The following is a 22,333-nucleotide window of genomic DNA, read 5'->3' on the forward strand; positions in this document are numbered from 1 at the left end:
TTGGAAGGGAATCATACACTATGAGCTGCTCCCATATGGCCAGACGCTTAATTCTACCATCTTCCACATGTTCCTGTCCGTTGCGAATGCCCTTACTGGTGTAAAGTTGGGTTCAAAAGAGAGTTGTGAAAAGTGGCTGTCAAAGTTTTTCGCAAATAAATAAAGAACAAAATCTCGAAATCTGCAAGAGCATTTTAAGTTTTCTGTAGATTGGATTACGCGATTGTTAATCAACAAAAAACTGCCCTCTTTTTAGGTGAAATTTTGACTGTTTTCTTCAAACCTTCGCCAAATTCACAAGAATCAATATTTTTAAAAATCCTTACGTGTTTCTCTAGCTATACTTATGTAGATCAAGAGGATTATTTTTTTTGCAGGTTCAAATTTACAGCACTTTCCACGAAACACGTCTCAGGGCGCCAGCCATATCGCCGCCATTTTGAATTTTTTTTATAAAAAAAATTATTTTGTACTATCATACATGATTAACAACATCCCCAAGTTTCATTCACTTACTCCCCCTCCTTCTGGTCTAAAAAAAATCGCAAACAAACGCTGAAAAAACAAGGGTGACAGTGGTGTAACCCCTTAAGCAGCGCACTTTAAGGACCTTAAGTCGTCCAGTTGTTGGGCGGAATATGTTAAAACCGCACAAAAAAAACTTAATCGTTCGATATCTATAGACACACCAAAAAGTTTCCACAATCACAGTCACCAAGTAATATGCTGCTAACTTTCAAGCACGATGGCGGGGGTGTATCTATAAAAATGGAGTTGGTCCCACGGTATTAATCGATGGAATAATGCAAAAGGAACAATATTTGAGAATTTTATAAGAAAATCTACCAAAGTCTTCTGGAATACGGGTCTTTTTGTTGAAAAAGGCATTTTTCGGCAAGACAATGACCCAAGCATATGTCTCATTTGGTCAAAAATTGGGTTTTAAATAAAAAATTTCAGGCCACGAAGTCACCACAATCTTCGGGTATGAATCCAATTGAAAATTTATGGAGTCGTGTGAAATCGCAATTGGGGAAATATGCAGTTCCTCCATGTGGAATGATGGAGCTGTGGGAGAGGACAAAGGACGTATGATATGCTATTCCCCACGAATTGATGTAACGCTACACCCAAAGTATGCCAAATCGCATAGGAGAACTTTAAAATTTAAAAGGGCTGTGACTTCATTTTTTAAAAATTGTTAATAAAAATATTTGTTTATAATATAACTGCGGTGCAAAAATCTAACATTTGACTATTTTTACAGTTTGCTCTAGCATTTGATACCCTTGCAGAGGGTATTATAATTTTAGACAAAAGTTTGCAACGCAGTGAAGGACACTGTCTTGCGTCATATGGAGTTGCCTTTAACAACTACCCCACACGCGTAGGTCCGAAGAGAGGGTGACTTCAGGGGCGGCGTGCGCCGTGTAGGTTGCGTTTTATTCTGTTAATAATTCAAATCAGACTCATACATTTCAAACTAACTTAAGCTTACCGCAGTGTGCCCTCCTACAATTCACAAGACAATGAGAAGTACAATTTGTGGCGGCATCCATGTTACCGAGATTAGTAAGCCCACATTTCAAGGGCCACAAAATCCATACAAGTTCGGATAAATTAACAAATACTAGATTTCTCTTATAATACTTATTCTACCTATCGATCACAATGTTTGACCGTCGACATCCCCGACCTCGTGAAGAACCGCTTCACTCAAATCCAAAAGCGCGAGCTTTGAGACGGGTCGCAACATTGTCCGAGATAGGCCATTGTCGTTCACGCGCACTGTAGCGCGTCTGACGACTCCATCAGCTCCGCTGTATATCTCCTCCACGATGCCCTTGCGCCACTCTCGTCTGGGCAAGGCAGGATCGCAGACGAAGACCATATCGCCCTGGCGGATGGGCTCCGTTCTCCGGGACCACTTCTCGCGGCGCACAAGCGTAGGAAGGTACTCCAGGACCCACCTCCTCCAGAAACGGTCTCGCAGCATGCGGGCAATCCTCCACTGCTTTCGTGTAGAACCCTCCTTGGGTAGCTCCGCATCCAATCCAGGCGTATTCGGCACATTAGCTGCTCCCTTGAGCAGGTCGTTTGGCGTCAACGGCGCCTCTTGGTCCGCATCCACCGGCAAGTGGGTGAGCGGGCGCGAGTTGACCACATTCTCCTTCTCGATCAGTAAATTTTCCAACACATGATCTCTCGGCGCGACTTCCTTCAGGGTGTGGCGCAGCACTCGCTTGACGCAATGCACCATCCGCTCCCATACTCCGCCCGCAGACGGGTTCGATGGGCAATTGAAAACCCATTCAATGCTTCTGCTGGACAACTCACTCTGTATCCTCTCCGTCTCGAACACGTCTCCAAATCGTCTGGCCTCCCTGTCAGCTCCCACAAAGTTCTTGCCGTTATCACTCCGCAGTCTCTGTACTGGTCCTCTACGGCAGACGAAGTTCCTGATCGCTATTATGCAGGAATCCGTCGACAGGTCATGCGCCAACTCCAGATGAATCGCCCTTGTCGTCAGGCACGTAAACAAGGCGACCCAACGCTTCTCTCTGTGACGAGATACAGTCACCAGCAGTGGTCCAAAGTAGTCCAATCCGGTGTACTTGAATGGCCAACCCCCCGCTTCCAATCGATCCTCTGGAAGGGGTCCCATTATCGGCGGCATCGGCCGCGTTCGCTGCAACTTGCACTCGTTGCACGACGAGATTACTTCCTTCATCACTCGTCTCATCTTTGTTACGCAGAATCTCGTCCGGATCTGAGCAATTGTCGCATCCACATTTTGATGCTTCATCTGGGCGTGAAAATGCCTCACAATCAATTCCGTAAGACTGTGCTTGTGTGACAGTATTACGGGCCTCCTCGCGCTGTACGGCATGCACAGCGCGGCATCAACTCTGCCATAAGTTCGCAGAACTCCGTGTTCATCCACTTAAGGCGCCAGACGTCGAATCTCACTCGAGCTGGCGACGTTCTTTCCGCATTCCGCCGACCTCATCTCGTCGGGGAACGACTCCAATTGGGCCTGTCTGACTAAGGTTCTCCGCGGCCTCACACTCCGTTGCAGTGAGTCCGTACTCCTCGAGCTCGCTTCTCTGTTTGCGGCACCAGCGCGCAAACCTTAAGACCCAGGCTGTGGTCCTCACCAGGCGACTGAAGCTCGAGTATCTCTGAAACGGAATGACAAATTCAATTGACATTTGTGGCCACCAATGCAAACTCACTGGGCATCTCCTCTTCATCAGGCGCATCAGGCGTCGGCCAGCCGCTCTCAGGCTGCCTCAAAAATGCGGGTCCCCTTAGCCACCGTGATTCCGGGCTAAGGTCCGCCTTATTCTGCGACCGCGTCGCATCATCCGCTGCATTGTCAGCTGTAGGTACCCATCGCCACTGGGAAACCTTCGACGACTCCAAAATCTCCGCCACTCGGTTGCCAACAAACTGCTTATACCGGTGGTGGGTGCTGCCGATCCATCTCAGCACCGTTTTTGAGTCCGTCCATAACACCGTCTCGCTGGTGTACACACTGTGCTCCTCCTTGACAGTGTTCATCAGTCTGGTTCCAAGAACCGATGCCTGCAGCTCTAGCCTTGAGATCGACATCGTTCTCATGGGCGCGCACTTCGTCTTTGCGCACACGAAGCTAACCAGCACGTTTTCATCCTCGTACGTGACCCTCCAATAGGCCACCGCCGCGAATGCAGATTGACTTGCATCCACGAACACGTGCAACTCGATGGTCCGAACCGCTCCATGACCAAAATATTGGCGAGGACATCGGAAGTGTCCCACAGGCTCAAATACTCCCTCTTTGTAGGGACTCGATCTCCACTTAGAACGCTACTTGGCACTCGGTGATACTCCACGTTGAACCTGAAGTCGTCCGTGGCTACCTGCCATCGCATTCCAAGGATCTTCTGCTCAGTCTCACCCCATCCGACGCTCTTGACTCGTCCAGGTGGTCCCAACGCCCAATCCAGCCTCCGCATGTATCTCTTTCACTCGGGTAGATACACTGATAGCTTCGCTCTCTGTAGCGAAACTGTCCACATAGTCGTCGACATAGTGGTGGTCGATGATGGCCTTAAATGCCCTCGGGTCTGAATCCCGAAACTTCAGGGCATTCACCGTCTTCACGTAATGCGCAGCGCTCGGCGAGCAGGCTGCTCCATACGTCATTACGTTCATCTCGTACACATCCGGGTCTCGATCGTCATTGCCATCTCTCCAAAGGAATCGTTGGGAACATCGATCCTCGGGTCGGATCAGCACTTGGTGGAACATCTCCTTGATGTCACCGCAGACTCCGACTGCTCCTTCCCTGAAGTGGAAGAGCACGGCTGGCAAGGGCTTGTAACGCTGAGGCCCCTTGTCCAGGGCCGAATTTAGAGAGGTTCCTCCAACCTTGGCTGCAGCATCGCACACAAGCCGGACCTTACCGGGCTTGTTCGGGTTTTCGACACCAAAATGTGGCAAATACCATAGCCGGTCGCTCGTCTCCGCGACCTCATCATGCTGCAGCTTCCTCGCATACGTAATCCTTGATGATCCGATCGTATTCCAGCGCCAACTGCCTGTTGCGCTTCAACTAAGTGGCAATCCTAAATGTCCATTATCCAGTCCGATGAGCAACTTGGGCGCCACATTGGTATAGGGCTTCATCAGCAGCCGCGCATCCTTATGCACGCCTTGGACATCTCGTCGGCCTAACGTCTGCATCGGCAGACTCAGGCTGGAAACGGATTACACGTTCCTCCAAACTCACCACGTTACTGGGCTCTCTTCTGGCCCTTCCTCCGAACCATTGAATGTTTAGCTGTCTACGCTCGCCTCGCACTCCCAGATCCCAGCTCGTCATCGATCATCGTGACGGAGGATCCCTCATCCAAGAGCGCGTATGTGTCCACCTGGCGACCAGCTCCATACAGCGTTACTGGCAGTATACGGAACAGAAGTCGGCCTCCCTCGGCGTCAACGCCTCCGCTGGCTGCGGGGCCCTTCTCTCCAGGCTGTTTCTAGGGACAGCCGACTGCTGGCTCCCTTCGTGGTTCCTGTAACCACCTCGTGGCGAAGATCTGGAAACTGCTGACTGCTGGTTTCCTCCGTTGTGGCGCCTAAAGCCACCTCGCGCCGGCCATCTTCGCTCCTCGTCCGCGCCATGTAGCAGACGGTGATGCAATCTACAACATCCGTTGACCTGGCACTCGCCATATGCATCGCAGGATCTGGTCGTATGTCCACTCCGTAAGCATGTGAAGCAGAGCTGATAACTGCTCACCATGCTTCACCTGTCTGGTGGCGAAGCTCCAATGAACTCCCTGCAGCTCGTCGCACCATGTTGCCCTCCACAAATTGGACAACCTCCATGCCGATCATCCTGTTGATCGCATCCGTTATGGTCGACGCTCGCATGCAGAACTCGACGCCTCGGCTCCTTTCCCTAGACGTCCAAAACCGTACACACGACGTTTGCGTACTCCTGTAGCCAAGCGCTGAAGTGCGCTACAGTGGGAAAGGGCTCGATCGATGCAGCGTGCCTGGCCCAGTCCACTCGCTTGCTCGTAGGAAGCTTTGCCACAAGCTCCTCCATTAGCGTTGGGTTCCACAGGCGCTGCTCCGCCTTCGCTGACTGCAAGAAGGCCGTGAGGTTACTCACTCGGGTTGCGAAGTGAACGATCCTCGCCAGGTGCTGCTCCGAAATCGGCGGCACCTCTCGCACACTGTTCAGCTGGCTGCGTATAAGCTGCTCCGGTCGGCCAAATCTAAAGCGCAGCTGCTCCATCACGGCGCTGACGTTCCCAGGGTGAATCAGCAGCGACTTCACTGTCTCGCGTGCTTCATCCTTCAGCGCCTTCAACAACCTCTGGTTGTTCTCCAAGTCTGTGCAGTTGTATGCTTGGGTCGTCTCCACAAACGCACAATTAAAAATCGGCCACTCCTCGGGCTGCCCTCCAAATACAGGCAGGTCCGGAAGCCTCCTTGGCCCATACGATCCTTGGATTCCATTCGGCGTCCACCGAGGCGTAGGATCCGACAAATGGCGATGCTGTTGCCACGTTGTGGATGCTCCCGCCCGGTGGCACGAATCCATGCGCTGTCTGCGCAACACTTGTAGCACACAGTGGCTTTACATGATGACTGCTAGTCGTTAGCAATGGCGGTCCATTCCAAGATGGCGGCAGCGTGCAGGCCGCACTGCTCGCACCGACACCGCTATGTGGGACCGGCCCGACCCCGTTAGTTCAGGCCTAACCGTTAGATGTGGCTAGTGGCGGCCCGCTCCAAGATGGCGGCCGCCCCGACGCTCCACTGTTGGCGCCGTCTGCGCTTGGGCCAACTGCGATTGGCGCGCAATTGGCGGTGCTCGTACTGCTCAGGGTTCTAACCTGCTTCAGCTCCTCCTCCAACGCTGCGATCCTTTTTAGAAGGTCCGACGTGAGGGCTCATCTCCGCAGCTGTGACAGCAGTGCCTCCGGGTTGGGACGCGACTGTAGTCACCGTAGGGGCTGGGCTCGAAATGGCCGCCGCCGAGGTTATTTTCACTTGCGGCCGGTTTTCTGATCCACTACTCACTGGCTGCTGATCCGCTCGCGCTGCTGTAGGGGTGGCTTCCCCTCCTTTCAGCCGCGTACTCCTCTTGGGGGAATGCTGCATCCCAAAAGGTCCAAAAATGGCGCTGTATCCGCGCTCTCCAAAATGGCGGCACCTATGCCTTCTGGCCGCTGCCTGCGGCCGCCGATGCTTGGCGCTCCTTGCGCCTTCTGACCGCTGCCTGCGGTCTCCTTACTGACGCTGTCTGCGTCTCCTTGTCGCTGTCTGCGACTCCGTCCGTACCCAGTGTTCGGCGCTGTCTGCGCTCCTCTATGTCGCTGTCTGCGACTCCTCTACTGGTACGGGAAATGCTCCTGGCAACTCTCTAGCTGGTCGTCATACCGTCCTCCAGCGGAAGTTGCCCATGCAGTCTCCCTAGGACTGCGAATAAAAGGAGTTGTCTTGCGTCATATGGAGTTGCCTTTACCAACTACCCCACACGCGTAGGTCCGAAGAGAGGGTGACTTCAGGGGCGGCGTGCGCCGTGTAGGTTGCGTTTTATTCTGTTAATAATTCAAATCAGACTCATACATTTCAAACTAACTTAAGCTTACCGCAGTGTGCCCTCCTACAATTCACAAGACAATGAGAAGCACAATTTGTGGCGGCATCCATGATACAATAACATAAGGTAGTCTCGTCGGCTGTCTAAACGTTCGGGTTTTGGTCAGTGCGTGTTCGTCTTTCGAAGGGAAAGGTTGTCTGCGGACGAATTTTTTAGGAAATTAACCCTTGAGCAACATGACATTTTGCAATGTGTGCCGCAAACACGTCGATGGCGTAAAGGCACCGAAATGTTTGGAAAAAAGAGCGCTGTGGGAGGAATCGTTGTGATACTTTTAAAATAACAAAGAATGTAAACGAAACTTTAATAATCGCAGCCGAAAATATTAGTATAAGTTTTTATGTCTAAACTTATACTAACATTTTCGGCTGCGATTATTAAAGGTTCGTTTACATTCTTTGTTATTTTAAGATTAGAATATATTTTAGAATTAAGAATCTTAACAAAAGACTCAGTATTCAGAGACAAAAACAACGCCTAATTTCAAATTCAAAATTATTAAAAATTAAATTATAAAAAAAAATTAAACTCCTTTTATTATGAAAGGCAAAAAAAGCCCCTGAACCATCTAAGGGTTAATCCACACATTCTATTGTCGCTCTGCTCGCACTTACTAAACAGTTCCCATCTCACTCGCACTCATTATACCCGTTACTCGTAGAGTAAAAGGGTATATTGTATTCGTGCAAAAGTATGTAACAGCTAGAAGGAAGCGTTTCCGACCCTATAAAGTATATATATTCTTGATCAGGGTCACTAGCCGAGTCGATATAGCCATGTCCGTCTGTCCGTCTGTCTGTCCGTCTGTCTGTCCGTCTGTCTGTCCGTCTGTCTGTCCGTCTGTCTGTCCGTCCGTATGAACGCTGAGATCTCGGAAACTATAAAAGCTAGAAGATTGGCATTTTGTATGCAGATTCTAGGAGTTCCTACGCAGCGCAAGTTTGTTTCAAAAAGGTGTCACGCCCCCTTAAACGCCCACAATCGCTAATATACGATTTTAAAAATTTAAATATTTCGGAAAAGTAAAAATGCAGTTTTATTGTGTTTATCAATACCTATCGAAATGTAGAAGAAATTTTTCAAATCGGACCATTCGTTAAAAAGTTATGCGTGATCAAAGTTTCTATCTCCATCTCCCTCGCACTCCTTATACCTGAGTAACGGGTATCTGATAGTCGGGGCACCCGACTATATCGTTCTCTCTTGTTTTTATAATAGTAGGGTACCAAAATTTTGCCGACGAGACTACCTTATCTTATTGTATCATGGCGGCATCCATGTTACCGAGATTAGTAAGGCCACATTTCAAGGGCCACGAAATCCATACAAGTTCGGATAAATTAACAAATACTAGATTTCTCTTACAATACTTATTCTACCTATCGATCACAATGTTTGACCGTCGACAATACCAAATCCCAAAGAACAAACAAAAAATTAAAAACAACAATGTTATAATTTTTGAACGGCAGACGGACATGTCTAGATCGATCAAGACTATATACACTATAGGATCGGAAATGTGTCTGTCGACGGTCAAACATTGTGATCGATAGGTAGAATAAGTATTGTAAGAGAAATCTAGTATTTGTTAATTTATCCGAACTTGTATGGATTTCGTGGCCCTTGAAATGTGGGCTTACTAATCTCGGTAACATGGATGCCGCCACAAATTGTGCTTCTCATTGTCTTGTGAATTGTAGGAGGGCACACTGCGGTAAGCTTAAGTTAGTTTGAAATGTATAAGTCTGATTTGAATTGTTAACAGAATAAAACGCGCGCAACCTACACGGCGCAAGCCGCCCCTGAAGTCACCCTCTCTTCGGACCTACGCGTGTGGGGTAGCCGTTAAAAAGGCAACTCCGTATGATGCAAGACAACTCCTTTTATTCGCAGTCCTAGGGAGACTGCAAGTGCAACTTGCGCTGGAGGACGGTATGACGCCCAGCTAGAGAGTTGCCAGGAGCAATACCCGTACCAGTAGAGGAGTCGCAGGCAGCGACATAGAGGAGCGCAGACAGCGCCGAACACTGGTTACGGAGGGACGCAGACAGCGTCAGTTACGGGCAATACCCGTACCAGTACAGGAGTCGCAGGCAGCGACATAGAGCAGCGCAGACAGCGCCGAACACTGGTTACGGAGGGACGCAGACAGCGTCAGTTACGGAGTCGCAGACAGCGACAAGGAGACGCAGACAGCGTCAGTGAAGGAGACCGCAGGCAGCGGTCAGGAGGCGCAAGGAGCGCCAAGCAACGGCAGCCGCAGGCAGCGGCCAGAAGGCATAGGTGCCGCCATTTTGGAGTGCGCCGAGGAGCGCCATATTTGGACCTTGGGATGCAGCATTGCCCCAAGAGGAGTACGCGGCTGAAAGGAGGGGATTCCACCCCTACAGCAACGCGAACGGATCAGCAGCCAGTGAGTAGTGGAGCAGAAAACCGGCCGCGAGTGAAAATAACCTCGTCGGCGGCCATTTCGTGCCCAGCCACTACGGTGACTACAGTCGCGTCCCAACCCGGAGGCACTGCTGCCACAGCTGCGGAGATGAGCCAGTCCCTCACGTCGGACCTTCTGAAAAGGATCGCGGCGTTGGAGGAGGAGCTGAAGCAGGTTAGAACCCTGAGCGGTACGAGCACCGCCAAGTGCGCGCCAATCGCAGTTGACCCAAGCGCAGACGGCGTCGACAGTGGAGCGTCGGGGCGGCCGCCATCTTGAAGCGGGCCGCCATTAGCCACATGTAACGGTGAGGCCTCAACTAACGCGGTCGGGCCGGTCCCACATAGCGGTGTCGGTGCGAGCAGTGCGGCCTGCACGCAGCCGCCATCTTGGAGTGGACCGCCATTGCTAACGACTAGCAGTCATCATGTGGAGCCACTGTGTGCTACAAGTGTTGCGCAGACAGCGCATGGATTTGTGCTACCGGGCGGGAGCATCCACAACGTGGCAACAGCATCGCCAGTTGTCGGATCCTACGCCTCGATGACGCCGAATGGAATCCAAGGATCGTATGGGCCAAGGAGGCTTCCGGACCTGCCTGTATTTGGAGGGCAGCCCGAGGAGTGGCCGATTTTTAATTGTGCGTTTGTGGAGACGACCCAAGCATACAACTGCACAGACTTGGAGAACAACCAGAGGTTGTTGAAGGCGCTGAAGGATGAAGCACGCGAGACAGTGAAGTCGCTGCTGATTCACCCTGGGAACGTCAGCGCCGTGATGGAGCAGCTGCGTTTTAGGTTTGGCCGACCGGAGCAGCTTATACGCAGCCAGCTGAACAGTGTGCGAGAGGTGCCGCCGATTTCGGAGCAGCACCTGGCGAGGATCGTTCCCTTCGCAACCCGAGTGAGTAACCTCACGGCCTTCTTGCAGTCAGCGAAGGCGGAGCAGCGCCTGTGGAACCCAACGCTAATGGAGGAGCTTGTGGCAAAGCTACCTACGAGCAAGCGAGTGGACTGGGCCAGGCACGCTGCATCGATCGAGCCCTTCCCTACTGTAGGGCACTTCAGCGCGTGGCTACAGGAGTACGCAAACGTTGTGTGTACGGTTTTGGACGTCGAGGGAAAGGAGCCGAGGCGTAGAGTTCTGCATGCGAGCGTCGACCAGAACGGATGCGATCAACAGGATGATCGGCATGGAAGTTGTCCAATTTGTGGAGGGCAACACGGTGCGACGAGCTGCAGGGAGTTTATTGGAGCTTCGCCACCAGACAGGTGGAGCATGGTGAGGAGGCATTGGCTCTGCTTCACATGCTTACGAAGTGGACATACGACCAGATCCTGCGATGCATATGGCGAGTGCCAGGTCAACGGATGTCGTAAATTGCATCACCGTCTGCTACATGGCGCGGACGAGGAGCGAAGATGGCCGGCGAGAGGTGGCTTTAGGCGCCACAACGGAGGAAACCAGCAGTCAGCAGTTTCCCGACGCGGCCCGGATATGAGATCTTCGCCACGAGGTGGTTACAGGGACCACGAGGGGAGCCTGCAGTCGGCTGCCCCTAGAAACAGCCTGGAGAGAAGGGCCCCGCAGCCAGCGGAGGTGCCCGTGCAGAGGAATTTAAGCTGCGTTGACGCCGAGGGAGGCCGACTTCTGTTCCGTATACTGCCAGTAACGCTGTACGGAGCTGGTCGCCAGGTGGACACATACGCGCTCTTGGACGAGGGATCCTCCGTCACGATGATCGATGACGAGCTACGGAGGGATCTGGGAGTGCGAGGCGAGCGTCGACAGCTGAACATTCAATGGTTCGGAGGAAGGGCCAGTAGAGAGCCCAGTAACGTGGTGAGTCTGGAGATAAGTGGAGCTGGGAAGCCCACTCGCCACGCTTTGAGGAATGTGTACTCCGTTTCCAGCCTGAGTCTGCCGATGCAGACGTTAGGCCGACGAGATGTCCAAGGCGTGCATAAGGATGCGCGTCTGCCGATGAAGCCCTATACCAATGTGGTGCCCAAGTTGCTCATCGGACTGGATAATGGACATTTAGGATTGCCACTTAGGACGAGGCGGTTTGCCAGAGAGGGACCGTATGCGGCCGCAACCGAGCTTGGATGGGTTGTTTTTGGGCCAGTAAGTGGACAATCGACTACGCCGTCACCGAGGTCCTGCCTACTTGCCGTGTCAATGGACGACACGATGGAACAGATGGTGAAGGACTACTTCGAGATGGAAAGCTTTGGTGTGAAGCTCGCGCAACAGGTCGCAGGCAGCGATGACGCGCGGGCACAAAGGATCCTCGAAGACACCACGGTGAAAGTAGGGCGTCGCTACCAGACGGGATTACTCTGGAAGGACGACTACGCTGTGCTGCCACGGAGCTATGAGATGGCGCACAGACGGCTGATCAACGTAGAGAAGAAGTTGAAGCGCAACAGGCAGTTGGCGATGGAATATGATCGCATCATCAGGGATTACGTAGCCAAAGGATATGCGAGGAAGCTGCAGCATGATGAGGTCGCGGTGACGAGCGACCGGCTATGGTATTTGCCACATTTTGGTGTCGAAAACCCGAACAAGCCCGGTAAGGTCCGGCTTGTGTTCGATGCTGCAGCCAAGGTTGGAGGAACCTCTCTAAATTCGGTGCTGGACAAGGGGCCTCAGCATTACAAGCCCTTGCCAGCCGTGCTCTTCCACTTCAGGGAAGGAGCAGTCGGAGTCTGCGGTGACATCAAGGAGATGTTCCACCAGGTGCTGATCCGACCCGAGGACCGATGTTCCCAACGATTCCTTTGGAGAGATGGTGACGACGATAGAGACCCGGATGTGTACGAGATGAACGTAATGACGTTTGGAGCAGCCTGCTCCCCGAGCGCTGCGCATTACGTGAAGACGGTAAATGCCCTGAAGTTTCGGGATTCAGATCCGAGGGCAGTTAAGGCCATCATCGACCACCATTACGTCGATGACTATGTGGACAGTTTCGCTACAGAGAGCGAAGCTATCAGTGTATCTACCCGAGTGAAAGAGATACATGCGGAGGCTGGATTCGAGTTATGCCAGTTTTCATCCAGCTCACCCATCGTGGAAGCGGCGTTGGGACCACCTGGACGAGTCAAGAACGTCGGATGGGGTGAGGCTGAGCAGAAGATCCTTGGAATGCGATGGCAGGTAGCCACGGATGACTTCAGGTTCAACGTGGAGTATCATCGAGTGCCAAGTAGCGTTCTAAGTGGAGATCGAGTCTCTACAAAGAGGGAGTATTTGAGCCTGCTGATGTCAACGTTCGACCCATTGGGATTCCTGTGCTGCCTGATGATTACAGCGAAGCTGCTGTTGAGAGAGATCTGGAGGCAGAAGATCCAGTGGGACGAACCACTACCAGAGGAGATAGGCAAAGCCTTTGCAGCCTGGCGCAGGGAGATGGACGCCGTGGGACAGTTCCGATGTCCACGCCAATATTTTGGTCATGGAGCGGTTCGGACTATCGAGTTGCACGTGTTCGTGGATGCAAGTCAATCTGCATTCGCGGCGGTGGCCTATTGGAGTGCCACGTACGAGGATGGAAACGTGCTGGTTAGCTTCGTGTGCGCAAAGACGAAGTGCGCACCCATGAGGACAATGTCGATCCCGAGGCTAGAGCTGCAGGCAGCGGTTCTTGGAACCAGACTGATGAACACTGTCAAGGAGGAGCACAGTGTGGACACCAGCGAGACGGTGTTATGGACGGACTCAAAAACGGTGCTGAGATGGATCGGCAGCACCCACCACCGGTATAAGCAGTTTGTTGGCAACCGAGTGGCGGAGATTTTGGAGTCGTCGAAGGTTTCCCAGTGGAGATGGGTACCTACAGCTGACAACGCAGCGGATGATGCGACCCGGTCGCAGAATAAGGCGGACCCGGAATCGCGGTGGCTAAGGGGACCCGCATTTTTGAGGCAGCCTGAGAGCGGCTGGCCGGCGCCTGAGGAAGGAACTAAGCGTGTTCCAGATGCGCCTGATGAAGAGGAGATGCCCAGTGAGTTTGCATTGGTGGCCACAAATGAATTTGTCATTCCGTTTCAGAGATACTCGAGCTTCAGTCGCCTGGTGAGGACCACAGCCTGGGTCTTAAGGTTTGCGCGCTGGTGCCGCAAGCAGAGAAGCGAGCTCGAGGAGTACGGACTCACTGCAAAGGAGTGTGAGAACGCGGAGAACCTGGTAGTCAGACAGGCCCAATTGGAGTCGTTCCCCGACGAGATGAGGTCGGCGGAATGCGGAAAGAACGTCGCCAGCTCGAGTGAGATTCGAGGTCTGGCGCCCTACGTGGATGAACATGGAGTTCTGCGGACTTATGGCAGAGTTGATGCCGCGCTGTGCATGCCGTACAGTGCGAGGAGGCCCATGAAGCATCAAAATGTGGATGCGGCGATTGCTCAGATCTGGAGGAGATTCTGGGTAACGAAGATGAGACGAGTGCTGAAGGAAGTAATCTCGTCGTGCAACGAGTGCAAGTTGCAGCGAACGCGGCCGATGCCGCCGATAATGGGACCCCTTCCAGAGGATCGATTGGAAGCGGGGTTTGGCCATTCAAATACGCCTGGATTGGATGCGGAGCTACCCAAGGAGGGTTCTACACGAAAGCAGTGGAGGATTGCCCGCATGCTGCGAGACCGTTTCTGGAGGAGGTGCTGGAGTACCTGCCTACGCTTGTGCGCCGCGAGAAGTGGTGCCGAAGAACGGAGCCCATCCGCCAGGGCGATATGGTCTTCCTCTGCGATCCAGCCTTGCCCAGACGAGAGTGGCGCAAGGGCATCGTGGAGGAGATATACAGCGGAGCTGATGGAGTCGTCAGACGCGCTACAGTGCGCGTGAACGACAATGGCCTATCTCGGACAATGTTGCGGCCCGTCTCAAAACTTGCGGTTTTGGATTTGAGTGAAGCGGTTCTTCACGGGGTCGGGGATGTCGACGGTCAAACATTGTGATCGATAGGTAGAATAAGTATTGTAAGAGAAATCTAGTATTTGTTTATTTATCCGAACTTGTATGGATTTCGTGGCCCTTGAAATGTGGGCTTACTAATCTCGGTAACATGGATGCCGCCACAAATTGTGCTTCTCATTGTCTTGTGAATTGTAGGAGGGCACACTGCGGTAAGCTTAAGTTAGTTTGAAATGTATAAGTCTGATTTGAATTGTTAACAGAATAAAACGCGCGCAACCTACACGGCGCAAGCCGCCCCTGAAGTCACCCTCTCTTCGGACCTACGCGTGTGGGGTAGCCGTTAAAAAGGCAACTCCGTATGATGCAAGACAGGTATTATTTAAGTTCAACGGAATTAAGAATTAAGATCGTACATCTATATCATATAGCTCCCATATGAAAAAGAAATAAAAAAAATACGATGAAAACAATTTTTTATTTTGCTGTTTTTCTGTGTATCAAAATATTCTTTTGAGATATAGCAATTATTTACTATATTAGTTTTGTCAAAATCGGACAGCAATATCATATAGCTGGCATAGAAACGATATCAGAATTACGCTTTTAGTTTTGTCAAAATCGGACAACAATATCATATAGCTGCCATAGAAACGATGGCAAAATGGCGCGCAAAATCGACATAGATTCTTTGTTTTTAGTAATATAGGCATAGAATTCGAAATGTCGTTTTGTAATAACTGCAAGGGTTTTATATACCGGCTTGGCAAAGTTTGCTTCCTTTCTTATTTACTCCCAATATTAAAATTTTCTAGAAAGGTTGTGTATGAACATACCAACAAAACAAGACTAAGATTTCTAGCGTGCATAAATTAGAACAGAAGATACAGAAGTTACAGTATAGAACTCGTGTTACAGTTTTGCTCGTCAGGCAAGGCAAGGGTAACGATTTTTGGGTCGTTCATGTACTGAGCTGAATTTTAATGCCTGTAACTGACTGACTTTTATCGCTAAACGCGATGAGTAGGCAGTTCGAAATTTTTCTCACATGGGCCCGGGACATGGGAATACATTTGGTATGAACATGGTAGACGAGTTGTCCAAAGAACCTTGGGAGATCCCACACCTTTAAGTGTCTTTAACAACTTTCCGTTCGCTTCGCGAGTGCATCGTGATTAACTTGTGTTTAGAAAATAAAACTTTTAAACATTATTTCAGCGCTGGTTTGTTGTTATTGTTTTTCTCTTGCCTCCCTTTTAAGCATTTCTCCTACCCAACGACGTGTTGTTGGAACGGCACGCACTTTCGTTCTATCTCGTTTCGAGGTGCCCAACATCAAAGTTAATGGGTATTTTGCTCCCGCTCTTTCGCTCTCCTTTCTTTCTTATCAAAAAGTTCTTGAGCGGTTTTGATTTTTGTCCGCTATAGTTGTACTGAGTTATAATGGCTTTCTGCTCATTAAAAAATTGCAAGAAAGTTATCTCGGCTGGACAGCAGAGTATTCCCTGCCATACATGTAATAACATTTATCATGCAAAGTGTCTTGGCTATTCTGGCCTGGTTCGCAATAAGAGGAGTGGCCTACGCTTCTACTGCGATGAGTGCATCGTATATGAGAACCAGGCAATATCTATTAGGCGGCTCACAAAAAGCAGTGTTACGGAATTGCCGTAAAAATATGGACCTGCTTGTGGCGCTTGAATCTCAGCTCACTCGTCGCATGCTAGCTGAGCCCGATTCTGGGCATTCTATGGCAGGTGCCGTGCAAACTGCTGCCCGCGATTCGCTTCTAGCTCAGCTGCCAGTCTTAGGTGCCACTTAAATGGTACTAAGATCGGGGGCAAAATGTGATTCGGTACCCGAAGTTGCTGGTCCCGATGTGGCGCCGCTCTGTCCAATTAAAATAAAGAAGTGGCCCCAACACCTCATGTTGACTTGAGGTCCGATTACCGGCCGATACTGGTAGTGAAGATAGAAATTCTGAATTACCAAAAAGGTAGCATGTGTGGTACCAAAAACGGTAACTTGTGTTATGTATTTGTTTCACGGCTCGCCCCAGACCTCTCATCACTGGATATTACGGCTTATATCCGTAACAAAATAAAAGTTGATGATTTGAAGGTTGAACAATTTAAATTTTCTTATGCTAGGAAAGTATCATCATTTAAGATTGGTATTCCTTGTGCTCATTTTGCATCTGTGTGTTCCGCCAGTTTCTGGTCCGAGGACATATTTGTAAAAGAGTACGAAGCTAAGAGAAAAAGGGGATATGGAAAATACCATTAATGAACCATCACCAGCGCCCTCTGCTTCCTCTTCTGCTCCAAAAAACTAGCCTTCTTCTTTCCTATCAGAATACAAGGGGCTTACTAAGTAAGCTGACTAAATTGCACTCGGATAATTTTTCCTTCCCTTATAATATTATTGTATGTACAGAAACTCCGAAATTTTCCCGGTTAAGTACATAATTTACAAAGGATGGTCGTCAGTCCAGACAGGGAGGTGGAGTCTTGATTGCTGCCGACACAACCCTTTCGTCTGAACTACTAACTTTTGAAGAATTTAATGATATCGAATTCCTAGGTATGAATAATAATAATATAATAATAATAATATAATATTTTATAAATCATTAAACTCCTTCTTTTATCTGTGTGTTCCGTTATACTATCCGTCAATTTCTAATAAACCTCCATAGTTTAATAAGGAGTTGTCGCACCTGAAAACAAGAAAGGAAAGCTAACTGCGGGCAGAGCCGAAGTTGATATACCCTTGCAGAATATTCTGTAAGTTATATTCTCAAAAATTATTCATATGATGCATTCTTAAAACTCATTAACAAATGCCAACTTATGCCCTTTCCGATCGTTAAGTTATATGGCAGCTATAGGATAAAGTCGGCCGATCCGGCTCGTTCCGACTTATATACTACCTGCAATAGGAAGAAAACTTTTAGGAAAGTTTCAAGCAGATAGCTTTAAAACTGATGGACTAGTTTGCGTAGAAATGGACAGACGGACGGACAGACGGACCGACGGGCATGGCTAGATCGACTCTCCTGGTGATGCTGATCAAGAATATATATACTTTATAGGGTCGGAAATGTCTCCTTCACTGCGTTGCAAACTTTTTACTGAAATTATAATACCCTGTGCAAGGGTATAAATATTAAGTCCAGACTTTTCAATAAATTAAAAATGTGCGGATTACAATCTGCCTTCTCTCGATACCTAAGGGCTCGGTCAAATTTTACCGTGCTTAACGCTCGGTGTTATAAAAACTGATTCGTTGTATGGTCCAGTTTTCACAAGATCCAAAACAGTTTTATAATTTTGTTAACACTAAGCGTAAATAAGCCTGTTACCCAGCAATCAGGCAATTACCGATCTATTTGCCCAGTTCTTCCAGACAACATATTCCGTTTCATCCCGTCCAAATCCGTCTTTACATATGCCATATCCAAGTCAAATTTAATTTGTTGTACGAGGTTGAGCGAAAGCTCCCTTCTTTTGGATCTCCATAAAGTTAAACCAGTCTATTCACCGGGTCCTGATGGAGTTCCAGGCTGCGTGCTTAGATACTGTGCTGAAACTCTGTGTAGACCTCTGCACAAATTGTTTACCTTATCTTTATAAACTTCTCACTTCCCCTTTGTTTGGAAGGAGTCAATTGAAGTAGATAGAATACAAGCAATTACCGAGGTATATCCAAATTATCCGCCATCCCAAAGATTTTCGAAAACGTTATTACACACCACTTGCAACATTTTAGATAAATTTTATCTCCATGTCAACATGGATTTATAGGGCGAAGATCTACGAGGACAAACCTTTTGTAATAAATGGCTTCAAAAAAAACATGCAGCCTGACGAGTTTACACTGATGTTAGTTAGCGTTTGATTCAGTAAATCACCCGCTTCTTGTATTTAAGCTAGACTTATTAGGGTTTCCATGCGATTATCTAACTTAAGTTATCTTTGTGGTAGGACTCAACGAATCCTCTTTAAAAGCTCTATCTCTAATTTGATCCGAGTTACTTCAGGCGTCCCATCAGGAAGCCATCTTGGCCCATTTCTATTTCGATTCCTAGGCCTATATTACTAAAAGCAATAAGGCTATGTCGCTTTTGCGCTGCATTTTGCTATCGTTTCTATGGCAGCTATATGATAATGTTCTCCGAATTTAATTTTATTAAAACCGTAATTCCATAATATTTAAATATTACCAACTCCCATAAAAACAACAAAAAAATTAAAAACAACAAAGTTATAATTTTTTTGAACAACTTTTGGGAAAGTTCCAAGCAGATAGCTTTAAAACTGAAGGGCTAGTTTGCGTAGAAACGGACTGACGGACTAGATCGACTCTCCTGGTGATACTGATCAAGAATATATGTATATTTATAAATGTCTCCTTCACTGCTTTTCAATCTTTTGACTGTCACCCTCTGCAAGGGTATACAAATTTAAAACTATATCATAAAGCAGCTATGAACGATTAAAATTTTCAATGTTTTTAGTTGCATCGAAATTAATATAATGTAGTTATAAAGAATATTTAATATTTGATTTCTTTCTTGTTATACCCTTGCAGAGGGTATTATAACGCAGATTGCCCAACAGCAGAGTTCTTTCGTACTGCACCAGAATGTCCTTGATCTCCTTTTTGGATGCCGCATAGACGTATTTCTGGTAGAAGGTAACGACGGCCTTTGGAAGGGCGCACGCCGTAGAATTGTTCCTGTCGAGCAATAGGAGAGGCTTCTGCAGTTTGTATTGCAGGACATTGGGCTCAATCTACTCCAGAGGACGCCCGTTCACCTTCAGGAGGCAGTTGCCACGCTTGCAGTAAGAGTTGGCGGTTTTCCAGCGTCCGAGAATGTCCTTGATCTCATTCTTGAAAGCCGCATCGACGAATTTCAAGTAGAAGGCAACGAAGGCAAGACTCGAAATCAGCGGAGAGCGATGTGATAAACAATATTTTTTGTTCATAAAAATTTGCTGGGAACGATATTAGTCCAGTCGAAACATCAACAGGAATTTCGCCATTGCCAAGCGCCAGCAGTTGACTCGAGAATTCAGCAGCGGAAGGGTCATTCTGCAATGCGACTCTCATATTCGTGAACTTTAACTTCTTAAAATATCGCCACAAAGAGGACGATTTTAGGCATGCATAAACTTCATCGGCAGTCGTAGATTTCGGGATGACGGGAAGCGTTTGACGAAAATCTCCGGACAGCAATATCCAAGCCCCACCAAATAGTTTCGAATCACCTCGTAAATCCTTCATCGTTCGCTCAACTGCCTCCAAAGCTCGTTTAAGCGCCATCGTGCATTCATCCCAAATGTTTATTTTGCATTCTCGCATCAATTTCGCTGTCGCCGAATTCTTGCTCATCGTGCACGTTAGCTGGTCAACCGTCAGAAGATTCATGGGTAGCATCAAAGCGGAATGTGCAGTTCGACCGCCTTCCAACAATGTAGCAGCAATGCCAGATGATGCAACAGCCAACGCAATTTGAGATCTTGACCGAATCGTTGCCAGAATCAACGAAATGACGAATGTCTTGCCTGTCCCACCAGGAGCATCGAGAAAGTATAAGCCTCCCGTTTCATCGTCAACAACCTTCATTATCGAATCGTACACATTCTTCTGTAGGATGTAGGGCATCTAATGTTCACCAAAAGCAAGCGAAGATAGAAGCATTCGTCTTGGCGTGGATGAACTGTGTATATTCGTCCGAGCACATCAGTCGAATAGACACCAGCGAAGCCAGCAACAGCATCACCTTTCTTCCGGCGTTGAAACTTCTTCGATGCAGCGTTCCATGTATAATAGCGTGGCATCTCTGAATAGAGTAAAGTCTTTGCGAACGGATCGCTTTTGCATGTCCACTGATTGTTTCAGCCGTCAACGGACGGGGAAATCGTTTTGTGCAGTTTCCGTTATCCATACATACTGATTCTGGGTTGTGGACTCCGCAAGGGCCATGGATCATGCTCGTTGTCACAATGGAATGCAGCTCGGGTTCAGATTGTTTATCTGGAATTTCGGCTGAAATAATCGAATCAATTTGATCTGGTCGGATCTTGTCGAACATCCAAAGCAGAATGTGCGCATGTGGTAAGCCACGCTTCTGCCACTTAACCGAGTACATCCAACAACGAACTGCGCCAAAAACCTTCTGCGGCAAAAACCTTCTGCTTAACGATGTAATTCATATGTACTGTGATCTTTTGCTTGAATACTCGTGCAGTGATGTTAGGTCGATCGCTAGATGTTTGTCCTGGAAGCAACAGATTCGTAATTTCGGTCCATTTCGGATTGCATGTGAACGTGATGAATAAATCCGGGCGTCGGTAATTACGGACATACGTCGTCGCATCTTGAGCGTACTCATGCATATGGCGCGGACTTCCACCATAAGTAGCTGGAAGAATGGTCAAACAACCGATGTTGGCCGCTTGTCCTTTAGTAGCAATGGCGTCACGCAAGTGGACGCTCGTCTGAGCGCAACTTCGACTGATTGAAACGAATGAAATTGAGACGCTCCGTTTCTACTTTGACGTACATGTCGACACAGTACAGTTCCACAGTTCATCTTCCGAATCACCAATGAAGTAGATCTGAAGGAAGTTATGATCTTTGTTTGGTGGTGGTAACAAAGCCCTTAAATCTGAATGTTGGGATGCAATTTTGAAAAAAATGAGATAATAAAGAGACGCCATTACCTTATAACTCGGATTGTAGCCTGGTTGATGAACAACCTCCGCTCCAAATGACGTCATTTGAAAGCAACCGTTATATTTTTGTGCAAGCTTTAGGAAACTGTTTGATTGGGCTGAATTTCCATATAGTAGCGAATACAATGGCTCTGGTAGATGAGCCAAAACGGGCAATTTAATTTTGCCACCTGCACTGCATAAGCCGGGGGTTTCCTATCGAAACTTCAGTGCATTGCAATGCTGACATACGACAGAACATGTAGGGTGTTTCGGAATTGTATGCGAATGCACCGTGATTCAAGTTTTTATTTGCGGCTGGTCTTCTTCTACTCACGTTTATGTATCGCAGGCATTATTTCCAATTAAAACTTTGGCAACGTTTCGTTAACTCGATTTTTTACAGTTTTATGTACAACAATGAAGGCATTATTTCCAAAGACTGCTGTTTTAACAGTTTTATGTACAACAATGAATACATCTCTTGAGTCGATAGCGACTTTTCCGGCAGGTTTTCCCAAAATGTTCTTATGTATTAATCTTCTTCTGGCAATTACAAACCACTGAAAAAAAATTTGAGCCAAATCGGCCCAGCCGTTCTCTTGTTTTGCGATGGCGTACATTTTTTGCACCATTTTTATATATATAGATAAACAGAAATTACAGCAACATTACAAACATTACGAAATAAGCTTCGACGCATCACTGTCCAGCTTAGACGTTGTATTAAGGGGGTCTTCTAGTCTAGAGGCTCGAATTTCGATCTTTTTTTAACAATTAATAAAAAAAAAATAGATATTTTTACCATCCGTTTTTTTATTATTTGTTTATTAAACTTAATCCTTTAAGTACATAAAGTAAATTTCAAAAAAAAAAATTAGTTTTTATTGAGTTATTCCTTCTTGAAGAAGAGGAAAAAAAAAAGAGGACGTGTCCGCGTCGCCATGATATCTAAGTTAAGTCCTTCCCAAGGACTCCTATCCTTGTGAGGACTGACTTATACCTAGTCATTAGAATAAGGTTCCTTAATTGTCGGTCCCTCCCAAGTATGTGGCCAATTCCCTTCCAGATGAGTGAGAAGTCCAGAGGGTC

General features: G+C 48.2%; 1 protein-coding gene, 2 long non-coding RNA genes and 1 pseudogene across 3 annotated transcripts; 3 read left to right on the forward strand and 1 right to left on the reverse strand.

Annotated features, from left to right (window-relative positions):
- The first annotated feature begins 8,704 nt into the window (after positions 1-8,704).
- On the forward strand, positions 8,705-8,978 carry LOC123037876. Its single transcript, XR_006417673.1, has 2 exons — positions 8,705-8,885; positions 8,937-8,978. It is a non-coding gene; the product is annotated as an uncharacterized LOC123037876 (long non-coding RNA).
- Positions 8,979-9,503: 525 nt separating this feature from the next.
- On the forward strand, positions 9,504-14,563 carry LOC123037886. Its single transcript, XM_044460662.1, has 3 exons — positions 9,504-9,808; positions 9,950-13,901; positions 13,967-14,563. The coding sequence occupies exons 1-3, from the start codon at positions 9,504-9,506 to the stop codon at positions 14,561-14,563; spliced, it is 4,854 nt and encodes a 1,617-aa protein (XP_044316597.1).
- Positions 14,564-14,618: 55 nt separating this feature from the next.
- On the forward strand, positions 14,619-14,824 carry LOC123037874. Its single transcript, XR_006417672.1, has 2 exons — positions 14,619-14,731; positions 14,783-14,824. It is a non-coding gene; the product is annotated as an uncharacterized LOC123037874 (long non-coding RNA).
- Positions 14,825-18,934: 4,110 nt separating this feature from the next.
- On the reverse strand, positions 18,935-20,408 carry LOC108040458 (annotated as a pseudogene).
- Between the last annotated feature and the right edge of the window lie 1,925 nt (positions 20,409-22,333).

The sequence above is a fragment of the Drosophila rhopaloa genome, unplaced genomic scaffold (genome assembly GCF_018152115.1).
Source record: "Drosophila rhopaloa isolate 14029-0021.01 unplaced genomic scaffold, ASM1815211v1 contig_203, whole genome shotgun sequence".
In the NCBI taxonomy this organism is placed as follows: Eukaryota; Metazoa; Arthropoda; class Insecta; order Diptera; family Drosophilidae; genus Drosophila; species Drosophila rhopaloa.

Bases quoted from the DNA above. Each gene is read 5' to 3' on its own strand.
- LOC123037886 (XM_044460662.1), top strand. From the start codon at position 9,504: ATGCAGCATTGCCCCAAGAGGAGTACGCGGCTGAAAGGAGGGGATTCC. The intron at 9,809-9,949 runs GTGCGCGCCAAT...GGTCCCACATAG, and splicing joins AGCGGTACGAGCACCGCCAA to CGGTGTCGGTGCGAGCAGTG. The intron at 13,902-13,966 runs GTGGATGAACAT...CATGCCGTACAG, and splicing joins TTCGAGGTCTGGCGCCCTAC to TGCGAGGAGGCCCATGAAGC.